General features: G+C 41.7%; 1 protein-coding gene across 4 annotated transcripts; it reads right to left on the bottom strand.

Annotated features, from left to right (window-relative positions):
* Nucleotides 1–5,812: 5,812 nt before the first annotated feature.
* On the bottom strand, nt 5,813–19,819 carry DCAF4 (DDB1 and CUL4 associated factor 4). 4 transcript variants are annotated; one of them, XM_049825380.1, is made up of 14 exons: nt 19,770–19,819; nt 19,321–19,432; nt 17,561–17,658; nt 15,643–15,800; nt 14,092–14,174; nt 13,322–13,424; nt 12,212–12,355; nt 11,487–11,536; nt 10,135–10,214; nt 8,576–8,671; nt 8,367–8,464; nt 7,513–7,689; nt 7,185–7,299; nt 5,813–6,228 (listed from the first exon to the last, which is right to left on the bottom strand). In XM_049825380.1, the coding sequence occupies exons 2-14, from the start codon at nt 19,428–19,430 to the stop codon at nt 6,035–6,037; spliced, it is 1,506 nt and encodes a 501-aa protein (XP_049681337.1). In that variant the 5' UTR covers nt 19,431–19,432; nt 19,770–19,819; the 3' UTR covers nt 5,813–6,034. The 4 variants fall into 4 exon arrangements, with proteins under 4 accessions (XP_049681337.1, XP_049681339.1, XP_049681340.1 ...); XM_049825382.1 differs by having other exon boundaries at nt 19,321–19,436; nt 19,776–19,818; XM_049825383.1 differs by having other exon boundaries at nt 19,776–19,798.
* Nucleotides 19,820–23,840: the final 4,021 nt, after the last annotated feature.

Raw genomic sequence — 23,840 nt, 5'->3', positions numbered from 1 at the left:
CCCCTGTTGCTTTGGGTAGCCTGGGCTTTAACATTGCAGGACTGGCTTCCCACCTGGCCATACAGACTTTGCTCCTCTTCATCTTTTTGCTTCCAGCATATCCAGCCCAATAAGGTTTAAGTACTACTATCGCACTCTATTTTGCAGCCTCTCGTTTTCACATTTCACTGTCAACTGATGTTGTCAGTCACTGTAACTCCACATATTGTGGCATTGTCCTTGTATTTGATTTATTGCTGATGGCTGTAATATAATTTGGCACCAACAGCTCTGTCTTTGCCTGCCAGTAATTTGAGAACAGAGAGTGATTTGGACAAGCAATTGAACTGTCTGGTTTTTGTCATCTGTGTCCCATCCCCACCCCCTGCTTTAGCTGAGCACTCTTGCTTGGTAAAGCAATGTTGATATGTATATTCTGTCAGTTGCAGTACATAATATGTCATAAAATGTTTTTGTTCATAGTGCAGGCACATCAACAGTGAAATCACAGCAATGCCAAAATAACAAAAACTTACTCTGAGGGCTTTCAAAATCAACAGTATAATGTGACAAAGACAATGCTAAACTAGAATGGCATCTAGTCAGTTATCTTAAGCCAAAATTAAAGTGCATTCAGCTTTTAAACTTCATTTTTATTGGATATAACTCAAGCAAAAAATAAAGCAATACAGATATAGTTCATATATATATATTAAAAAGTCCTCATGTAGGAAATGTCTCAATTGCGGCATTACACAAATTCTAGTGTCAAGAATGCCTGGAGATTTTGAAACACTCTTGATTTCTGACATTTTGAAAAGCTGGCTAAATCTTTCTGGTTCTGCTCAAAAGGCAGTTTTACAGCAGCACTGGAGAGAAGCAGTACTGTATGTATGACAATGTACAGATGATGACTTGTCAGGAAGGCATTGGAGTGCTTCACAGCTACCATTATATTAATAGAACTGCAGATAGGAAAGAAGTTGTTTGAACAAGAAAAGGCAGGTGATCTTGATTATATTTTCAGACATTACCTAAAATGGTTTATCACCTTTGTGCCTTGGCTTCCATTTTTGAAACGTGAAACTAATTCGTGAAGTGCTTTAAACACTCAGGTCAAGCATCTTTGAACCCCCAGCCCCTCTTCCCAGAACCCCTGTCTAGAAAGTACTTTGGGTTGGTATTGAGTGCTTGATTCAGCTCACCGTGTATGTAGTACACATAGTATATACAAGCAGCTACCAGCAACTGAAGGTTTAGGGACTAAAGCTGAATTGTCCACTGCCAGATTATAATTTTTCTGAAAGCAGCTACTCTAAGGGGACAGACCTTGAGACTAGGTATGTATTCAGGTTTGAATTCTCACTTCCTCACAACGAATGCTTAATATTCTAGTACTGTTAGAATAGCTCCCTATTAAGCTCAAAAATGTAAAAATGCCCGAGTGAAATTGTGACTAGTAAATTGATGTTTTTAACCTCTTAGTTTTAGTATTCATCAGGATAATAGGGAAGGAATGACCATGAAGCCATGCACTGCAATAAATCAGGGCCAACATAACCCCCCCAACACGGAAGACCCAAAAGCAAATCCCCTCCCTGCTTTAGACACTTCAAGTTAAAACTGTAAAAGCTGAAGTTCCTACCTGTTATGTCTAAAAACCTTTTGTGACCTAAAGGGTTTTATGTGGAAAGAGCCTTTTTAATCAGGGTTGAGAGATGACTAATTGAAGCAGGGTTTATGGAACAGAACAAGGGTGAGACTCTGGCTTCAAAAACAATCGTGTTGATGGCAGGAGGGACTCGCAGTTTGGTCAGTGGGGAGAGCCTGGTGGTCCACTCTGAGCCTTGCTCTGGTGAGCAAAACAGACCAAACAAATTGTGTCAGCTGGAGGAGGGATGCTGCAACCTATCTTGGAGTGCAGGTTTGGGCTTTCTGAAGTTTCCTACTAGCTCAGTACTTGCTGAGAAGCTGAGGCAAAGAAATATGGTATTGACACTGTAGCAGAGGGGAAGAGTGCTGCAGTTCCTCACTATTTAACTGCTTAGGGTCCTAGCTATTGCTGCGTAATGAAATAGTTGATTTAATATACTTCAGCCACCGCCTGCAGGCTGCTTGCTGTTTGTCACTGAAGCCAAATTGCCTCTCTTGCCCTGCTTCCCCTCTCCTTTCATGCTGCTCTTGCAGGCTCAATTAGAAGTGTTGGCTGCAAAAGCACTAATTGAATGAATGGGTTTGCAGGGATGTGTGTGCACTTGGCTCCTGGAAACAACAGAAAGCAAATAAGTATCTTTTGTTTTATGAGTTTTGCCTAAAAGAGAAGAAACTATCTTCAGTTATATAAGATGCCTTTCTGCCACAATTCCTAGTTTGTGTTTCCCACGGTAACTGGGCACAATTGTTGCATGGTCTTGTTCTTGCAGAACAGGCATTACTGGAGTTAAAAGCACTGAAAAGAGTTTAAATGCTATTTTAAATTTGGGAATTAATTGTGATTTGAGGGAGTTCATGATCCTTGTGATTTGCTACTTGCAAGTGTTTGAACCACACATGTTTACTAGCAAGCATATCAATATAAAGTATGTTCCAACTCAACTCCGAGTTGATTATCAGATGTAACATCAGGAGTTTGCAGTGGGATGGGGTTAGCTACATTCTATTTCCTGAACAGATGCTTAGTTGCAGTATGCATTATTAACTAAGTAAATGCAAATGCTTTTGAAAGTTGTGCGGCATGCATTAATCACTGTGCATACAACAGAAAATGTCCCAAATTAACATAACTAATCAAGACAAATTGCAGAGTATTTTCTCAAATCGAAAAGCAAGCCAAGAATCAGGTCTCTTGGTTATCCAAGGGTAGTAGAGGGAAGGGGAAAAGCCTGCAAGACTGACTGACTGACCATCTGAGGAGAACAGGGGACCCCTGGTCTTATAAACAAGGTCTGTAGAAAGAAGGGGCAGCACGGAGTATGCTGTGAGCAGCATCCACTCCACTTTGTGTGAGAAAGAAGGCTCTGCAGAGGAACGCTAAAGCTAGATGTATCAGGGGAGCCATAGTTGTAAGGAATTCACAGCTCAATCTGCCTATGGGGAAACAGGATTTGGCTGTTAATGGGCCACAAGAAAGATTTGGGAGTTTTGAATGTATGCTCAGACAGGGAAGAAAATGTTTTGAGTATTTGCTGGGATTCATCTTTCATCTTGACTACCCGTGCAACAGCTATTTCATACAGAATATATTCACACTGTAAAGTTATTACACTGCTCCCAAGAGGAGAGTTTTCCTGCTCTATTGTCTTCTATATAGATTAATGGGTAAAAGAAATACAAAGAAAGGGAAGGAGATCACCACACATAACACTGGAGTGTGGTGAGCAATAAGAGCTGCTGAGAAGACAAGACAGTTTCCTAGAACAGCACATTGCTTAGGCCTGAAGGTTGTGAGAGGACTGGAGAAAGGAGTATGGAGCCCTGCAGGACAGAGAGGATTTTTAGTAGGGCCCACCCTTCCCGGCACCTGTATTTGAATAATTCCCTCTTATCCAAACTCACTTGAAAAATGGAAGGGGAGGGGTGTGCATTGGAAACAAACAACAAACCACAGGTGTCTTGGTTCAACCCCAGCTGGCAATTAAGCACCAGGCAGCCACTCACTCGCTCGCTCCTCACCGCCCCCCCCCCCCCCCCCCCCCCCCCGCCGCTGCAGCTCACGCTCTCCTTCTCTGGGAAAAACATTTTGTGACTGATGGAACAGTTTTGCCAACCCACTTGTTTAACTGCAAATACTTTTGCTCAGTTACAGCCCAAAAGCCTTCCCTGTGCATGCACCAGTGTGAGATGGAGCTGAGCTGATGGCCCATCATGATGAAGGTGGTAGGGTGCAATCCCTCCACAAATAGGTTGCTCCGGCCAAAAGCTTTAGGTGCAAAAGAATAATAGTATCTGCCGAGAAATAAAAAAAGCTAGAAACCTTAGTAGCATGCCTAGGAAGGCAGTGGTGAAGGTTTTGTCTAAGGGAAGGAACAGGATTGCTTGGTACCCTGCTGTACCTGATCAGCCAACAGAGCATCCCTCACCTCCTCTGGGCCGTAGCAGTACTACACCAGCTCTTCAGTGTACCTGAAGTTACCCCTACCTATGTCCTGTCTCTGCTTATACACGGAGAGCAGATGCTCCGCTGGAGTACTGCTGCTCTATTTCTGCTGCTGGAAAGTGTCTTTCTGCCGCTTGATGCCTTCCCTGCCCCTTTGAGCAGGGCGGTTGGCCCTAAGCCCCGGAAGGGTTTCCGAGACAGCGCTACAGGCACGGGACGATATATGGCAAAGTCAGGCAGGACCTTGGAAAACAAATGAATTATGCCTGCTCAAAAGACATGGTGGAGTGAATGGGGTAAACAGCCAAGAGATGGATATTAGCCCTCTTTCTTTTTATTCCTAGAATGCAATTTAGTGAGGTAGAAAAGCTTTGATGGAGAGTTGCAAGCTCCTTCCTTCCCAGGATGCTCAGCACTGTTGCACCCCTCTGCAACGAAGACACAGATAGTATCTCAGGTGTGAGTGCTGTGCTGGGTACTCCCAGCTATAGGCCACACCTGTAGTCACCAGCAACACTTACATTTGTGCGCATGTGCAGCCTACACCCAGTTTCAGAAGGCACTTGGAATGGACACCCCCCTAGCTCTCTGACATGGCCATCTCACTGAGCCAGCTGGACACAGCCTCCACCTTAACATGCTCTGCAGCAAGGGTGTGATTAGAACCTGTTTGTATGTTCACCTGCTGACGTGGCAGGACCCCATGGGAAGCAGCATCTCTGGTGACACAGTTGTACATCTGATGCTCTAAGTGGATCCCAGTAAGGGCAGTTCCTGCATTCCTTTTCTAAGAATTCTGGAACAGTTGAGTGCATCATGTTTTTCCTGTGAAGCCCATCAGTAGCCCCACCTAGTTCATGAGGGCCTTTATCCCCCGTAGGCTCCTGATCTTGTCAGTGCTTCCTACATACACTAGCTGCAGGATGGTCTTGCCCAACCCAGACTGGTTACCAGGAAGGAGCTGGAGGGAATGAGGCTCCATAGGATAATGATTGTTCTCAAATACAGATACAGTATCATCCAGCTACTGTGAGCTGGTGCTCCAACTTCCCAGCTGAGGGCCCAGTTATAGCTCTGTATGCAAAAGCCCTGACTCTGCACAGGGGATCTCATATCCCAAGAGGATGGGGACAGTCCAGACCGGGCTTGTTTCCTGCTACAGCTGCATGAGCAAGCCTGCCATTCCAGACTGCTGACCAAACTCCAGGTTAGGGGTGTGGACTTTGTTAGGAAACACTACGATAAATTGACAGGGACATTCAGCCTGGACTAGGAAAGGGGCTTTGTTCTATGCATGCTGCCTTTTAAAGGGAATGGTGGCGGGGCAGTGGCACGCTACCATTGTCTGAAAAGGACAAAGTTTAGCATGGCCCAGCTCAAAGGACTGACAGTGTGAGTGGGGAAACAGCTGTTCCTTGGACTGCTTCCAAGCATAGATGTAGTAGAGACAGTTGATGCAGGGACCCAGACCAAAGCTACTCCAAACAAAGCCCCAGAACACCTGTAGTATCAGCTTCTCAACACCAGCTACTTCACTCTGCTAATCCCCTCCATTGCACCAACCTACTTGCTAATGTGGATGTAACCACAGCTAAGTGGTTATATGATGAAACTACAATTAAGTTAGAGCAGCCTTTTGACAGCAAATTCAGCTAGCATGAGACAGGCCCTTACTGAAAGTGACCAGCTTTTCAAAGCTTATAGTTAGATTTCAGAGGCTGAATATTACCTAAGAAGTTAATCAGCATTCAGCTTTTATTTACAAGATCTCTGAGATGTATACAGCAAGATTTGCTGAACCTGCTGAAGGAGGTTCAGAATTTCATGGCTAAAGTAGATGCAACAGCAGCATGTAGTGACTCAACAGCATGGTGACTGGTGCAAAAATCCTGAAGTCATGTATATGCTGACACGTGTATGCCGACAGCTTTGTAGACCAGGTCTGAGGAGAATATTGTGTCAGTTATAGGAGAAGTGGTAGAGATCCTGCTTGACAGCCATGAGTAAGCCAGGAACTCCTCGGCTACCCCCAAGTCTTGAAGAAAACACCACACTGGGAATGGCATCTTTGGAAGATGGGTGGGGAGAAGGGATGGTTCTAAGCAGTTGGGCATCTTGGAGACTCCAAATTCTGGTGTAGCAATCCTGACCAACTGGAAAGGACACCAGAATTCAACATTACACAAAAAGTACTTTACACGGCTCTGTAAGATTATCATCGCAGAAGGTCTATGGGGAAAAAAAACCCCAACCATTTCTACATATACTAGAGGCAAAGTGATTATCAATACTTTATGAAACAGAAATTCTACACTGAATACTGCAAAACTGGGAAAAACGTGCACGTCCTATTAAGCAATAAAAGGTATGATAAATCAGTATTTAGAATGCTTTCCTCATTATCAAGCTCCTAAGCCAAAAAAGGGGAGAAAAACTCACTGTCAAATTGACAAGAATTCTTGTCATTATTCCATCGTGTATTGACAAATCTAAGAGGTCACTGTTTACAGTGACATTGTGAAACTTGGCTACACTATAAGGATTTAGGGGTTTTGCTTAATTTATTTTTACCTTTCCTTCCCCCACCCTGAATAAAATAAAATAAAAAAATAACCTCAGACTGTAGCCAAGTATACTCAAAAGGAACCTGGGTGGTATAGACAGTTTACAAGGAGTTATGCTTACATGCCGATGCTTCAGTCCATCACCACATTACCCACTTAAGCACCAAACATATACACGGTCTTTAGTCTCTATACAAAGTTATCGCCACGTCTCCCATTTAACATGTTATTTCCCAGTATTTCAAAATCTAGTGTTTTCTGCTCTACCCTTGAGACACACTGTGGAAAGGATAATGGGACTTTTGCAGGACAGCAGATAAAGCCGTCAAGCACTACATGGGAGTGATTACAGTAGGTGTGCATCCATAACATTATTTCTTAATTTTCATTGTATATTACAGTATGTCTAAGGCTAAATTTCTTCTGAATTTTGAAGAATTAACAGCTTTACAGCTTCCACCAGCTGTACTAAGAAACACTCCTCGGGGAATTAAGAAAATCACTGCCAGGCATTCTACAAGTAGAGGGGAAAAAAGTCAACACACCTGCGGTGAGAAGTCCTTCCTCCTCATTTACATGCAGAGGGAGAATAGCATATTCATTGTGATGACCTTTGTACTGTTTCACACACTTTGCTGTTCTCAGGTCCCACAGTTTTATCTGCAAGTTGAAGTAATTGGAAGAGGATATATTAACAAAGCAGAAAGCACTTGATGGTTGATACATAAGTGGATCTGGAAGAGGACCCATATACGGAACTACCACCCGGTTCCATACTACCCCCCAAAGAACAGCCCTCAGGACTGGGATAAGCACTTGTCAATGCCCAGACACTAAAAAGAACAGAATATCCTAAATGCAACAAACCCATACCTTTCCAGCCATATCTCCTGCCATAAGATAATGTTCAGCCTCAAGAAGGCGAATAGATGTAACTGCCGAGTCATGGAAGAGACGAATTGCTTTCCAGCTCTGGCCCTTTCGGTTGCGCTGACGCACATCAATGCTGAAAATCTCACCTGAACGGCAGCCGTTGTACAGCATTGGGGTCTGGAAAAATCCAAGGGAAAGAAGCGTCCTATGGGACACCTGAAAGGATCTTACAAGTTACACAGACAGAATCTATGTCAAGCTTTTGAGCTCTCTGGTGCAGTTGTCAAGTTGTTTTATTAACATGGGCATTAAGAACCAGAATTTTTATTACACACAGCAACATTTTTCAGCCAACTCATTAGTTCCATTCAAACCTCAACTATTTACCTCAGCTGTGAAAGTTCAGCTATGTAAGTAGGAACTTAGTCTAACATAACAGCAAAACAGGAACTGGAATCCTTATATTCCAATTTCAACCTTCTCACTAAATCTTTGTGAACAAGTCCTTTAGTATTTTATAGGGGTTTTCTTCTTGATGGAGACAATACACTGAGCGTTAACAAAATGAGGTCATTTGCCAAAGCCAAAACAATTTTACAACACATTATTACTGTGTTCTTTATACTTCCTTCATTTCCTTTTTACCTCTGTACGATTAACAAAAATTACCCCTGTTGCCACAGAGTTTGAAATCAGTTAATTTTTTTGTTGCTATTCAATTGTGTGCAAACATCAGACCACATCAGCTCTGTTGTGGAACAGGTATCCAACAGTAACTGTAATCACAACCTTATGTGCAGCCCACCAATGAGGCAGCACTCTGAAAAAAATGAAGGGTGTATGGTTCTTCTTACTTGTGTGGCAAACTGTTGTGCCAATACATCGCTACCGGTTCCAAATGTCTGTCGATGCCCTGTCACTACATTGGTCACAAGAACTCGTCGTGTCAGGCCTAAGGAAGACAGGTTATGTTCATTTAGCTGTAACTTGGATAGCAGCTGGGAGATTAATGCAATAAGTCTTGCCCACTGAGGTGGAAGGGGTGGTTAGCCTTGCAAATCACCTGTGCTGAAGCAGTTGTCTGCTTGGGGATTCAGGCACCAAGCACAGGACCAGGCAGTGGATATCTTGAAGCTGCACAGCATTCCAGGTCGATCTCCTAGGAGACAGGAGCAACACATGAAGCGACTTCAGTAAACTGAAGACTTACAGTCTATATAGATAGATGATTGTGAAATTATTCAGTAGTCAGAGGGCTGACCATGGCAGGAAAGAGAAAAATAACACTTGCCTTACAGCCCTAAGCCAGCCATTTTTCAAAGACAAGTGGGCTAGAAACTCAAAACATTTACTTCATAAGCTATAGATTAGCCAAAGCCTAACCTGTAAGTTCTTGGCCTGCCTATTTAAAAAAAAAAGGTTTGAGTAAGTAACAATACCCTAGATTTGACCCTTACTCACATAGCTCCTGCACAAAGTCTACTATTGGCATAAATTTTAAGTCCTCAGTTTTCACTTCCTTCATGGCACATCCATGATCATACATATGTCAGGCAGCACAGGTGACACGTCCAAAACATGGGTTTAGACAGGTTAAGTTCTGCTTTACTCCCAGCATCTACTTAGCAATGTTCCCTCAAACCAACAATTTAGGAGAGTAAAGTAAGTCAAGAAACTTGGAAATGCCTAAAACAGTCAATAGGAAATACTAGACAGGAGGACTTTGGTGGAACTCAGGGCATCTGATTATGGTGAAGGGCTTAAAACATTCTACAGAGCAACTGGGCACGCTGGCCTAGTAGCAATCCATCTTCAGTGACTCTTCAAGTTCATGCTAACTCCATGCATAATTTTTTTTATTTATGTCTGCATGACATTACAAATTTAAAATAGGTCCATAACTCTTATCTATCACAGACTTCCTCTGTATAAATGTAACTGATCATGTCTGAATGGAAACTGGGTTAGAGGACTGTACTGTGTGACTTGAAGAAGCATAGTTCTGACATCTATCACAAAGGTCCAGTTAATAAAGTCCTGTCCCCAAGAACACTGAACAAACAAATATATAAAGATACAGCTACAGCCATCAGACTTAAGACATAGGATTCTCCAAATCAATCATGCCTACACACAACTGAGCGTGAGCTTCTACAAGGAGCTATGGGCTGAGACATTTACCAGCTTTCCACCTTTGATTAATCCACTGAGCATACTTGAGTAGCTACTATGCAAAGGGATTCTGCAATGATTCTAAATAGTCTATAAGGAAATTTGAGTACTTCTTGTGTGCAGCTTCTGAGTATTAGTTACAGGCCAGGCTTCTCATGAAAAATCTCAAATGTTTACAAGTGAGGTGTTCTCCTACTAAAGTCAAGTACTACATCATCATCAGCTAAAAATAAACTAGTGCTTTAAATACTGCTTGTTAATTAATTCTTAAGGTAAGTTCATCTGTTCACTTAAACGGTTTCAGACTTTTTAAGTTTTACAAGAATACAACAGCCTCACCAGCTACTGAAGAAAAGTGCAGAAATAATCTTTCCTTTGTGCTCTTTTCATACCATAACTGCTATCAAAAACTGGAGGAAAAAAACCCAAACCACAACAAAAACACCCTACCTGGGTTAGTGCTGCTGAACAATGATGCTGGAAGCAGACTGGCACAGCCTGGTGTTTCTGCAATTCCCATGAGACACAGCTTGCTGAAGTGAGTTAAGGAAAAAGATTTCTCCCTAGAATGGAACAGGCTGCCTAACATTTGTAGCCGGGAAAAGCAAGATGCTCTGACACAGCCACAGCTCACAGTACTTTCCCTTTGAGACTTTTGATGTGCCTTATAATTTACAATTAAGTCTTCACTTTTCATTTCTTTCATTGGAAAGAGCTAGACAGAACTCAAATTCTTGCTTGTGTATTTTCACTACCAGAAAGACAAGATAAGAGGAATACTAAGGCATCTTTCTAGTGATAGAAAAAAAAAAGAGCATGGCCTACATGGATCATTCTTCTCATCTTTACATACTGATGATGCTGCATTAATACAGATCTGTTTTTCATGGAGATTAAGTTGGAAAAAGGGAAGCATGCATTGGGGAGGCAAGGAAGACTCACTTTAGACTACTTTAAAATACTTTCTGAAGATTACACCAGGTATAAATAGGATTTGAAAGCTGCATTTCAAATTTGGCGGGGTAAATCTGTGACATGACTAGAGAAAAGCCCAAAATAACCAAACCAAACAATCCCCAACTCCTAACCAGCTGTGAGCAAGCCTGATGAACTCCTGCCACCTTCTGGATCAGTCCTGAATTGCTTGGCTTTTCCCATGAGCCATTATACACGCATTTCTATGTAATTTCCTCTTCTGGCACTTTAATAGTACATCTTTTGCCTGCCATCTCACACATTAAAACCTCCTCTTCTTCCTCTCTTCTGTGCTTTGCACTGTCCATTACTGCTTCCTCTACTATACCATCAACCTTCCTCTTCTTCTCAGACAGATCTGCAGAACATGCTCTGAAAGGTGCAGAGCATCATGCCAGTGAACTGCTCCCGTTCTCCTCTCGCCCCAGCCGACATGGGGATGGTTTACAACTGAAACCAACCAACCCATTTCAAAGAGAAAGTCAGTTGCCTTAACCCTCTTTCCTGGTCTTTTGCCCCAGCCAATTTCTAAACATCAAATTGTTTTGCATATGGCATCTACACTATTAATGAAGTGAGAAGTCTCCAGGGCCGGAAACATGGTCTTTCATCTACTATTACACTGGAACAATCCTACATATAACAGAACCATACATCTGTCTCACTAGCTCCAACATCTCTTCATTTTTATAACTTCCTCTGTTTTCCACAAAACTTAATTTCTGGGGCAACTACATGAGAGGTCTTCCTGGAAGTTAGTTGTTCTGTGCAGCATGATGCAGACTTGTGAAAGCTGAACTTAATTTTTTCTTTTTTTAAAAGGATATAAAACATGAGAATCTGGATGAGTCAATGATGCCCAGCACACAGAATTCACCTTCAGACACAAGAAGACATACTATTTTTGTGACCTCTTATTCAATTCATGAAAGGGTATTTCCATGCAAAGATGACATAAAACTATGCGCTGGGCACAATTCCTTAGCCACGAAATAGCCCAGTAATGGGACACAAACATTTTAGCCACATACTCCTCTGAAACGTAGGAGACAGAGTAGCATTGGGAAGTCTGTCCAAACACGGCCTGAGGCACCAAGCACATCCTATTATTTAAGGCATCATCCTTAAAAGAATCTGAGCATGAAGAGATTATGAATTTAAATATGCTTCATGTTCAAGGATAAACACATTTTCCCAAAATGATTTTTAAGAAAGCAGCACACAAATCTTAGAAGTTTCTGTCCCTCAACATCAATTTTGTCAGCTACGGCCAAGTGCAACTCTGAAGTAAGCACTATTCTTGGAAGCTGATACTTTATATAGTCTTCTGTTCCAATTGTAGCATAACACTCCTGAGAACTAACACTGGTACTGAGGGCTTTCAGAGACAAGTTTACCACAATTCTGCATTTATCCAAGCTTCGCATTGCTCAATTCTTCCATTCTCTCCTCCTAACCCCGTCCCCAACCCTCATACACTTCTACCTGTGCCTCCCAAGAACAGCATTCTGAGAATGCAACAACTGAAGGAAGCAGGAACAGAGCACAGTACTTTGCGGTTTGTGAAGTAGAGGTTGTCATACATCTCCACAGTGAGAGTCTCCTTCCCCAAACCACTGAGGTTGATGATACCATATTTACATCCTCCATGCTCTACATCGTTCACAGTGAATATCCGTTCGCAAGCAACATCCGCCTGTAAAATAAAAGCTTACTGGTCACACTTACTGGAAACTTACAGGAAAAAACAGCTTGAGGGAGCTGCATTAGGTCTAAAATGAAACAACACATTCATTTTGATCTCTTTAACACCATCCACTTTCCAATCATCTCTAAAAACAGTGGCCAACTCCCTTTTATATGCATGCACAAGAAAAGGATTTAGTCTTTGAGTAACAATAAATACTCTTTCCAATTTTATCAGTTCTAGACACTTACTCTGGCTGATTAGTAAGCACAGACTGTTATTGGTAGAGAACTCAAACCAAAAATGTAAACCTTATCAAAAGCTAACGTGGAATTCTCCTGCTGTTGATCACCTTTTTAGGCTGGTGCTACATTTCAATTTTTCTTCTATGACACTAAGTTTCTGACTCCCTTCTGGCTTCAGCTACCTATGCAGTGCTCCGTTTACAAGGCCAGGAGCTGGTCCTGGAGAGCTTCCTACATAGACTCTGAAAGATATTTGCTCCAGAGGCCTCTCCTGCACATGCAGTACCATTAAAACCAGTAGAAACTGCCTTCAAATCATGAAATGTAAAATGATTAATGATGTTTACATAGATTCTCTGGACCACAGACTTTGCCACTGCCAAAATTCTTCTCTTCCATTTTCTTCTTTCTCTTAATTGTCTCCACTCCCCCTCCCAGCCCCACACTAATTATCCAGTCAGCTCCTGTTTCTTTCCAAGAGGACATGTTGATCAGCTTAAAAAAAACATCACTTTCATGTTCAACCTTTTCACCATTTTCCTTTCTAGGAAAGGAACAGCCTCTTCCTACCCATTCACAATTACAAGCACAGATTTTGATAACTGACACAACAGAAATAATGCATCTTTGACAGTGAAATTTGACCTATGGGATTTGATTACAAGATCCTGGATTTTCCCTGAATATAGGCTCTCTTTATCCTAAAGACTTAACAGTTCTCACAACATACCACAATTATTTTAAAATTGTTGGTTCCAGCAACTGAGGAATCTGGACTGTGAATTTCTATCTTCCATCTCTGCATGCAGTTCACTTTTAGTTCATGGACCAGCCTGTAAAAGCAGGTAGGGGAGGGGAACAGAGAAGAATTCAGTTAAGCCTAGAATTCAGGTAATGCCAATGAAAAGAATTCTGGATAGGATATCCAGAACTGTTCCTCAATCACAGAAGATAAAATGCCTGAACAACTAGCATGCTGCAATTTCACTTATATAATCCATGAACATGTGCACCTTCCACATTAATGGAATTTCATCCCATTATTTTGAATCCCAGCACATCCTCAGTAGCAGAAACAACAACATAGCAAGTCACTAACTTGCCTTCTGCACTTACTGAATCTGAGCTATCTTAGCTATTCTAATGGGGGGCAGGGGGAATGGTCACATCAGTTGAAGAGCATTCATCCAAAGAAAAGCTGCACTGTAAGCAGTCTGCATATCTGTCTATCTATCTATCAACCTCTGTATATATATAACAGCATGTATAGGGGAAAAAAAAGTGAAGTTTTAAACTCCATTTATCTGAAATTGGGAAACCTCTCCATCTGAATTCTCGCCACTTTTGTAATCTGATTATAAGAGAACATAACTATTTTTTTATTATAAGCAATATGTTCCTCTTCATTTAGGAACAGTAAGAAATGCAAAAAAACTGAAAACCTGACAGGAACAGTTGCACTAACAGCAGAACTTGGTATTGCAAATCAAATCACTGTACCTGCAATAACTTGTGGAGCTGAGCAAACCCAGCTGTCTTTTCTGTAACAGCATAGATGAGTTCAGTCCAGCCCTTGTTGTTTTCTGGAAGAGAGTAAAATGAAAAGTGTACTCAGTCATTTGCTTGTTTACAATTCAAACATGGCTGTGGGTCTTAGACTTTTAGAATACTTGGCTAACTTTTTCCTCTAGCCTACATACATTAAAATTCTCAGAACATCTATAAAACACATTCCAGCACACCTCCCTGGTCTACTATAGTAAGTAGACAAGAATATATTCCTGTGAAGTGTGGGGTGCTTTTATTAAATACAAAAACTGGAGAAAAAAAAACCCAAAACCCAAAACAACAGCCATTGTTTTCACTTGACATAATTAGCAGTACCACCTTGAGGTGCAAAGTCACCTTCTGGTTTCACATTAACACCTTAATTTCTTATTAAACAGCAAAATTTTCTACCACAAGTCTGTTATTAACGATGCAGTCTTTCTGCTGCACTAAACTACTTTTCCAGTCATAATTTTTTAAAATTTTACAAAAACACTAACACTTTCTGGGGAGACCAAAGGATAGAGTACTTTGCAGAGTTATGGAGTAACAAATCTTTCTGATAATGCTCAGACAAAGCAAGAGCCAAACATTAAGAGTCAAAACGTTCTTATCTGGGAGCCTAATTCAGACATCTGATTCAATAGCCAGATTTTGAGAAGAGATGTACATCCACAGTTCCCATTAACAGCAACATGGCCAGCAGCTTTTTGGCATCTATGAAACCTAAACTGCTCATGGAGGCAGCTAAAACAACTGAAAAAAAAGCCCAAACCAACAGCAGCACTTTCACAGTGAAGACTGAAAAGCTGAATAGCTGGTTGAAGTGAGAACTTAAGGAGAAAAATAGAGCTCACTTCTTCCAAATGACAGCATATTTAAGCTGAGCTGTGATTTGTAAAGTTGTAAGACATAGCTTTCAGGTAATTAAAAAACATCCTTGTTGGGTATTTTACCCTGATTACAGATATGCAGCATCAGTATTAACTCTGCTGTAACACTTTACGATGAAGAGCATACAGGTTTTCCAGGCATAAATGTAAGACCTGCCTTGATTTAACTGTCAAAAAAAATTCTTGATGAAAAAGTTGTTTCCACAAAATATCATCAGTATTGTTTGTTCAGGGTCCAGGAATATGATCGATACATTTATTAAACATGTGGAAAACTTAAAATCAAGATGTCACTTTGCCAAATCAAGGCAGGGATTTGAAACCTGGCATCCAATGTCTTGACTCAAGTGTAACTGTTGGACAATCTGCAATTCTAAGCACAGTTCCTGTCTCTCTACAGGTTTTTTGTTTGTAATGACTTGCTTTCATTCCTGTGTGGAACAGCCAAACAAAAGCCTTCAAGAACTATAAATTCTCAGCAAAAAGAAATTTTAATTTCTTCAGACAGCTTAGGGAACTGTACCACAGTCAGAATTGAAAGGCTTTAGCTTATAATCTGTCCTGGGCCAGAGCACAATAAAGCCTAATTGCAATCTTTTTCAGAATGTACCTTCTTTTGTTTTTCCTCCTCTTCTAAGAGTCTCAGTCTTTTGCATTCCATCGCCTTGTACTGAATGCTCTCCTTGGTGAGTGGGTTGTAGTTATTATGTCCAGGCAGCAGGCGAAAATAGCGGTTCTTTTCTGAGTCATAGTAAAATCCTGGCAGTTCTTAGGGAAAGAAAGAAAAAAAAAAAAAAAAAGTGGCAAAACCCAGGCAAAATCAGATGGATAACTTAGGTTTTGTTATTGCTCTTTGACATCTCACATCTTCATGGGAATGTCAGTGTCACGAGGCTCAAAGCTCTTGCTCCCAGCAGGTCCCAAGCATGATACACAGACTAGGAATAGATGATGGCCACTTAAGGGAAAATAAAATTATTTATAGTTTTCAAATGCAGTGTTGTTACACAGATACAGAAGGGATGTCACCACTGACCAAGATGAAATTCAGACAGATCAGAGAAGCAGAGAGGGAAGGTTTTGCTGTAGAACAAAAATGACCTTTCTTCATCAATCAATCCTGAAAGGACAGTGTTGGTTAAAAGACTAGGTAGAGCAGTCCCAAACAACAACAACAAAAAATTCACAACAAGGTATCACCCAAACCAAAATAAAGTGATTCACTTCACAGAACAAGCCACTTTTTCTTCAACACATAGGAGAGATTTGGATACAATCAAGAGTACATTTTGGACAATACACAGAGGCTCCTTCCAAAGATAAACTGGGATGAGAGAAACATTCAATTTTAGTGCTTCACTAAATTCACAGAGGCAGACAGGTAAAATACTTTGACAGATTCATAATGGTACGTTGTCCCCAGATAAATGATTTTATTCAGAAGAGGGTGAATGTTAACATTTCACCTCAAGGGTTTTTATTTAAACCTTTATCTACTACCAGAAATTGCATCTGAAGTAACCTCTTTTTGCTGCTGCTTACAATTCAGCTCCTTGTCAGCATCTTTTAGGTTTCAGCTTGGCAACAAGTGACCAAGATTTATTCAGGTCAACAAAAAGATAAAGTTAGTGAATGAATCAGTAAGGTTCATAAAAGCACGCTGCATTTACTATACAGAATCTAATTACACAGCAATAAGTGTTTTGCAGGATACATCTAACATGCTCACAACCTCTTAAGCACAAAAGGGTGGTATACAAAAAAGGTCTCTAAACTCTGGCTTTGTCTGTTGTTAAGAGGTTATAGAGTCAGTGGTGTTTCAAGACTCTCCTGTTGTGGAGAAATATATGTTCCCACAGGCTTAGCTTTTGCTATGGTTGTTTAATGAGTCAGGAAACCAGAATGCAAACAGGACATCTTCCTCAACAGCACTGCTACTGCATCAAGTCTGGTTTCACCAGTCAACTCCCTGATAATGAACATTTAGCCAGAGTGTATTTCTTACAGACTACAAAATACACTCAAGGCATAAAGAGAGATGATTCCCCCTGCCCCTCCCCCCGAAGTGGTAGGTCGTTGTGTCTTTTAAAAGGACTGAGTAACTGGATACAAGTTATAATTTTTTATATGGTCTCTTATTTTCTTTGCTTATTTAATGTTTCTACTGAAATATGTATTTTTAAAAAATCTTCAGCACATATAAGAAAAGAAACAAAGATCATTTTCTTCCCAAAGCAACGTTTCTGGAGGGAGAAACAGAATTCTATTTTTTCAGTTTATACCAGCTTGGTTAGGCACAGAAATTTTCAAACATGAGAAGCACTTGTGGGCCTGAGAATGCATTTGGCCCAGCTCTCTAGATCCTGACTTACTACATCTTTTATATCGCCTGATGTTACTTTTCTCTACAAACTTTACTGCTTATATCCTTCCTGTAACACCATACTATTAATGCAGCTACTACTACTTTTTTCATAGAGTCAGCAAATAGACACTGATTTTTTTGACCCATAAACATGGTCTCTTACCTGGTACTACAGAATTCTGTGTTAAACTGGATGAAGAAGGATCTCCACTGCTGCTGGAGCCTTCATTCACCGGGGTCTGTGGCTCCCCCTGTTCCAGCCTAAAAAAATAGTATCACCTTCAATATAGGCTCACAATTGTCCTACACATCTTTCCCACAAAGAATCTAGAAAGCAGCTTGTTATGGATGTTAATGGAGTACAATTTTGCAGGGCTGTGATAAGCACACTGTGCATACCATCATACACTAAACTATGAAAATGAAACAGTAAAAACATTCAGCTTAAAAACCTCCCAGGAACATTAAAGATACCAACATCTTAAAAGCCTTAATTACTTGCTAAAACATTAGAGGTGGCTGCTGATTCTGCAAGTGCCTTTAACTCTTTTTGGTGAAAGATTAATTCTAGGCATTTTATCATATCCCCTGATTAAAAGAAAAGCCCATCCTTGAAAGCATGTAAGTCTTCACAGCATAAAGTGAGAGACAGTGTGGGTAAAACACTGATGTTGGGTCAAAAATATTTTGCCATTCTCTTCATGACAAGAATTCCGTTGACGAGATTCAGAAATATGCAAAATAAACAAAAGTTTAATGAAAACTCCATGAAATAAAAGTCTCTGCTTTTATCATAAACATAGCAGTCGACAGGGTAACCGCAGCTTTCTTCTTTCCGAAGTAATTTAAATGGGCATATTCAGTACTGATGAGCAGAACTCCACTGGGATGTTTTCTGAATCACCCGTTAAATTCTCACTTTTAAGACAGGTCTTATTACACATCATCTTAAAAGCACTAGGCCAAGATGTTTTGCAAGAGTCGTAATTTATTGAAAACAAAATGACAAAGAAATTCTAGTTCTAATACCAGCTGTATTGCGGTTTGATTATACAACTTTGTAAATAGCTAAAGAACATAACCGAGCTACAAGGGGAAAAACACCCCATGTGAAACCCAAGCACTTCAACTTGAAGCTTTTTAATAAAATCCTTTTAAATCTATATTCACTGAACTAGGGCCCATTTGCATTTCTAACTTTTCTTACTCAAATACAACTAACGGGGCAACTCGTATATGCGCGTATGTGTCTCTTTCTCCAAAAATATATTTTTTAAAAAATGCTTGGAGCATTAAAGCAAAGGATTGGCCTCCTATTACTGCAAGAGGCACTAAGGAAAGAACAGGGGAAAGAAAGAGAGCCATAAAAATAGCTCAAACACAGGCAAATGTAAGTTTTAAAGTTTAAAATGTCCTTTTCTGAATGAATCAGTTTTCAAGGCAGTAGATTATTCCTGAGACCTTGTTTCAGTTTCCTGATCCGCTAGATGTGGTATTATTACTACGTTACTTAACAGGCTTTCAAACTTTCAGGAAGATCCTTCAATAACAGTTTCTATACTAGTAGCCACCGAGGCATAAAATAAATGGGCAGGGGGAATGAAGTACTTGCAAACATTTTTCTTCCCTGAACTATCTTCGCATATTGATGAAGAGTTTATGGCTGATCAGGCACACCTGAAAGGACTAGCTCATGGAACCACATCTCAGTTTAAAATCAATATACAGTTGTGGACATATGATAAATTTCCAGAAATCAGCGTAATTCCACTCCTGCTAGGGATGACAGATATAACAGAAGTACCGACCGCTAGATTTTTAGATGGCAACCCTCCGGTTCTAGGTAGCCACCGTCCTGCAAATTTAATTAGGCATAACATATAACGATTTAACCCATGCTAAGCAGAAGCTGCATATACTTGCCTTTCAGTACAGTTATTGTGACTGGCTCTTCTGTACCGATGGGGATGGTAGCCGTGCTTGCGATTGCTCCATCCATGTTTTTCTTTGCCTCTCCAGTAATTTCTCTTCATTTCTACCTACAAAGCAAACATACACACACACACACTTCAATGCTACTTGCCTCGACACGGCGGTAAGGAGCAGGAGGCCGGCGGCAGCCTGCCGGAGGAGGCCTTCCCTCCACACGGCAGCCAGGCCGGACCGGAGGGGCCGACACCCGCCGCCACGGTTTTGCAAGCGACCAGGCCCGCTGAACCGCCCGCGCTACGGGCACTTCCTCACCCCTGCTGGGCCTGGGCCTGGGCCTGGGCCAGCCCCGCGGTTCGCCCCGCCGGACTTGAAGCTAAAAGCCCCTGAGGCGGAGGCGCGGCCGCAGCCAGGCGTCTCCAGCCCGCCCGCCCGTCCCTCACTCGCACCGTCCCCGGCGCCGGACCTCGCCGCTTCCGCCCTGCCGCTAAGGCTCCGCCCACGCCCCGGTGAGCGCGTCTGATTGGTCCGCACCCGCGCCTTGCCGCTTGACGGACAGCTCACTCAGCAAACGCGGTAGAAAGGCCAAGCCGGAGCGTGCGCCCCGCCGAAGGGCGGGGCCACCACCGCGGCGGCTGGGCGGGGGCGGGTCCTGCAAATAAAACCTGAGGGGGCGGGGGTGAGGTGGTGTGTGTGTGGAAGTAAAACTTGAGTAGGGTTGGTTTTTTGGTAAAAAGGGGTCGTCTAGCACGGTGAGGGGAAGTGTAGGGCAGAGAAGTGGCAGCCTTTGGGCGGCTGAGGGGTGGGGGGGCGGGGGGCTGCCGGCCAGCGCTTAGGGGGGTGTCTGTGTGTGAGGGGGCGAACTGGCAAGGTGTCGGGGGCTGTGAGGGGAGGTGTGCTGCTGGGGCGGCATTCTTGAGCAGCCTGGGCTGAGAGGCTCGGCGGCGGTGGGGAGGAGAGCGGGGAGGGTCGATGGTTGCGTTCTGTGAGGGGAAGCCGTGTTTCCCGCCCGAGCTGGGGCTGAGGGCAGTGGGTGTGGGGGGGAAGGAGGCAGAGGTGTGTGTTTCTGAGGGATGGGGTCACCGAAGGGGGACCGCTGCTTCCTTCGTTGGGTCCCTAGTTGGGTAAAGGCCATCCTTTGGCTTTGGGGAGCTAGAAGCTGTTATGACCTCTCTCAATTTCTCAAGAGTTTAGAAAAGAGCGGTGGCTCTAAAGTGACCTTCCCAGCAGAGGCCTCTTGATGCTTAAGTGGTTTTTGAGCCTTCTGCTGGGCAACCAACAGTTAGATGGGTGATACTGAGGCGTTAGTACTAGGACAGCTTTGGGAAGCATGTGGCAGATGGACAAGGTGGGAGAGAAAAACTGGGGGGTGCGGCGATCAGTGGCAGGAAGAGCTGAGCACTCCTCAGTTGGTCAGCAAAAGGTGAAAGAGCAACAAAAAGATGTAGTGGTAACTACCATCTCTTTACAGTCATTGTAAGAAACACCTTATCAATCTTTTACTAAAGGTATCCTTAAGCTGGCTTTGGACAGTGGGCTTCCTCATCCCCTTCCTGCTTAGACATCATCTAGGAGTTAAAAAATTAAAACCAGTGTGGTAAAAATGTTTATTCATCTAATGGCTGATTAAGGTTACAGCAAGCCATGAGCTATAGTTCACAAAAAATCATGGAAATACAGGGTTTTAGCCTTTTTCCTTCCCGAAAGTTTGGTGTTTTCTTTGCCACTTTAATGATATTAAATGACAAAATGCTAGTACTGGGGAAAAAAGGCAATGGATTTTTACTTGTTGCTTTGAGTGTTTGGACCTTGCACAAGTTTGCTATGGGTACTTGGCAGAGAGTAATTTTTGGGAGGTAGTGTTTTGTTCTGTCTCTCACCCACTTGGTCTGTGTATTAACTTTAAAATACATAGAGTTAAAAATAGCCCAGGAAAGTATGGCTTTAAGGATATGAACTGCTGGAGAATTCACCTGCAGCTTGTATAGTTTGTGAGCTCTGTTTCTTTGTCTTTACAAGGCAGATCACCAGCATGTTCTAATTCTAAGGCATTTGTTGTTGATTAGGCCTGTTTCTCATAGTGGCTTAGTGATACTGATCTTTAGCTTCCACAAGGTAATTTTGAGTTTTAATACAGTAACAGGACAAGAGTAAAAGTGCTTATAGAAAGCTGCATCAGCAGCCCTTTCTGTGAACTGTTAAGTTGTTAATACTGTCACTGATGTAGACTGGATTGAAAATGATGGTTTATATGGTATTGGTACTTGATGATCTGTATGTAAACGATGCTGATTCCACTTATGGACAGGATTCTAGGGAATGTTTTTTTCCTGTTGTTTGCTGGCTCATGGGTAGTAATTCAGAATGTCTAAGGTTTTACAAGTAATGTTGTACTCTGCTTCTTTTGTTGGCTTTGTTTCATCTTTCTAATTTCTGATGCCAGTGAGCAATGTTTCAGGTTCTGTGACTGATATGCTGCTTGTAAGCTGTGGGTTTGACTCCACTGAAATAGAATTACTATCAGGGAAGAAGTATGTTAAATGATTTGTTTTCTTGCTTGCATTGCATATACTTGCTATGGAAATTCATAGACAAGAATAGACTGGAAGATATTTCAGAGATCACTGGTTTTCCATGTATGCATTTTTAAATAAAATATAAAAATATATAAATAAAACACACACCCCACCCCTACATTGTTCCTTAGCAATTGTTTGTCTAACCCCTTCTCAAAGCCTTTTGGTTTGGTTTATTCTGATTATTTTATTGTATCTCTCACTGAAAGATTTTCTGATGTGGTACCTGAATGTTTATTGCTGCAATTTAAAAACATTACTGCTATTCCTTCTGCTTTCTGTGGATATAGAAAACAATTTATTACCTTGTACTCTGCAACCACATCCCATATTTGAAAATGGGTAATGCTGTCCCACTTTTTCTCTAGATTAGAGTGGCTAAAGAATGCTACTTCACTTGGATGTTACAGATGACAACTTTTAGCTCTGATCATTCTTGCTTCCTTTTTTGGACCCTTTCTGCAGTGAACACAACTTTCCTTGAAGTGTGTTCCCAAAAACTAGATATACCACTACTCAGCTGAGGCCTTCCTAGTGCTAGGTGTATTTTGTGGGCTGTACTCAATGTTTGAGTTGTATGATGTGTTACAGCTGCACAACAGTGTTAACTTTCATGAAGCTTATGGTCAAAGGGGATGGGGGAGTTTCAGTTTGAGAACTGCTACATTATCGGTTGTTTTCAGTCTGAGTTTGTGGAATTGGCTGTGCTTGGGCTAGTAGCAACTGAATGGTGCTTTTCTCAGGCTGGTTCTTGGAGTGGTCAAGGTCATCCTGACCTGCAGAATGCACTCTGCTGTCGTGTTGTGTCCTCTATTTGCTCTGGCTGTTTTTCTACTTGTTTGACTTGAGGGACTGGTTTTATACCTGTGGAGTCTGTTAAATATATATGTTCAGGCTATATTTACTTCGTTTATTAATTAAATTTAAAATATAATTGTAAATTGCATTAAAACTTTCTGTAAAGACCAAACTTTCTTAACGTTAGAATTTATGGTTCAGACATAGGCTTAGAATTATTGCAGTTTAGTGAGTTGCCCTTCAGCTAAACTGCAATACCTGAACCTGCGTTCATTCTTAGCAGTCACATCTGAAAACTAAAATTAGTTTGCTTAAACTCTTCTTGTGTTGAGCCTTAAGCTATGTATTTTATCTCATGCTTGTTGGGGGCTAAAACTGTATTCTGCCAGTTAAAGCTTAGCTTACATAAGACAACTTGTTAAGCTTTGGTAAATGGAAGGTGTACCTGGGCCTGTGCATCACCCTGGGCTTGTGTAGGGTAATCGAAAGCAGGATTTAGTCTAACAGTGGCATTAGAACAAGGATAAATTTTGCTGAAATCAAAGGAATTGCAGTAAGACCTTATGTAATTTTGTATGCGTACTTTTTGCATTATGAGCTGAAATAGTCCTGCAGTAATAATGTCAAAGCTTCTAGGTGTTTTGGAATGGGGAAGTTGCTGTTTGACCTTTTTATCTTAGTTCTCAGAATATTCTGCTGTCCAACAGGCTAGCTCTGCTGTTGATGCTGAAAATCACTTTTGGGTTCTCCTGCATCAGGTCATGGAGGAAGGAAACAACTGCTGTAGCATTTAAGGTGATGAATCATCACAGTTTATATAATGATCACTAACTTGCTGCGTTTATTCTGTATGTGTTTGTGGTTTTTACTTTTTTAATCTTTTTGTTTGTTTTAAATCTCGAGGTCTCAAAGCAGTCATGGTGGTCTTGGCGGTGCAGCTCCCTTCAGGGTCTGCCGCGTGGTGTAAAAGCGGGAGCAGATCTGATCGGCCCCAGGAGAGGGCAGCAGTGCACTTGCACAAAACCGCTGTCTCCTGGCTCTGTAGGGTATTGCCTTTGGACTTCTTTTGTACCAAGTATCGAATTCCTATAAAAATCAATTTAAAAAGCAGAAGTACACCAACGAATCCCGTCGCAAAAC

Source organism: Accipiter gentilis, chromosome 22, assembly GCF_929443795.1.
Source record: "Accipiter gentilis chromosome 22, bAccGen1.1, whole genome shotgun sequence".
In the NCBI taxonomy this organism is placed as follows: domain Eukaryota; kingdom Metazoa; phylum Chordata; class Aves; order Accipitriformes; family Accipitridae; genus Astur; species Astur gentilis.
The sequence above is the reverse complement of the archived record's forward strand: the minus strand, read 5'-3'. Positions and strand labels throughout refer to the sequence as shown.

Excerpts from the sequence above, each read along its gene's own strand:
- DCAF4 (XM_049825380.1), bottom strand. The coding sequence starts at position 19,430 with ATGAAGAGAAATTACTGGAGAGGCAAAGAAAAACATGGATGGAGCAAT. Across the intron at positions 7,300-7,512 it reads CAGGAGATATGGCTGGAAAG|ATAAAACTGTGGGACCTGAG; the intron begins GTATGGGTTTGT and ends TTCAACTTGCAG. Across the intron at positions 6,229-7,184 it reads GGAAGGACTTCTCACCGCAG|TTGGTCAGGATTGCTACACC; the intron begins GTGTGTTGACTT and ends TGTCCTTTCCAG.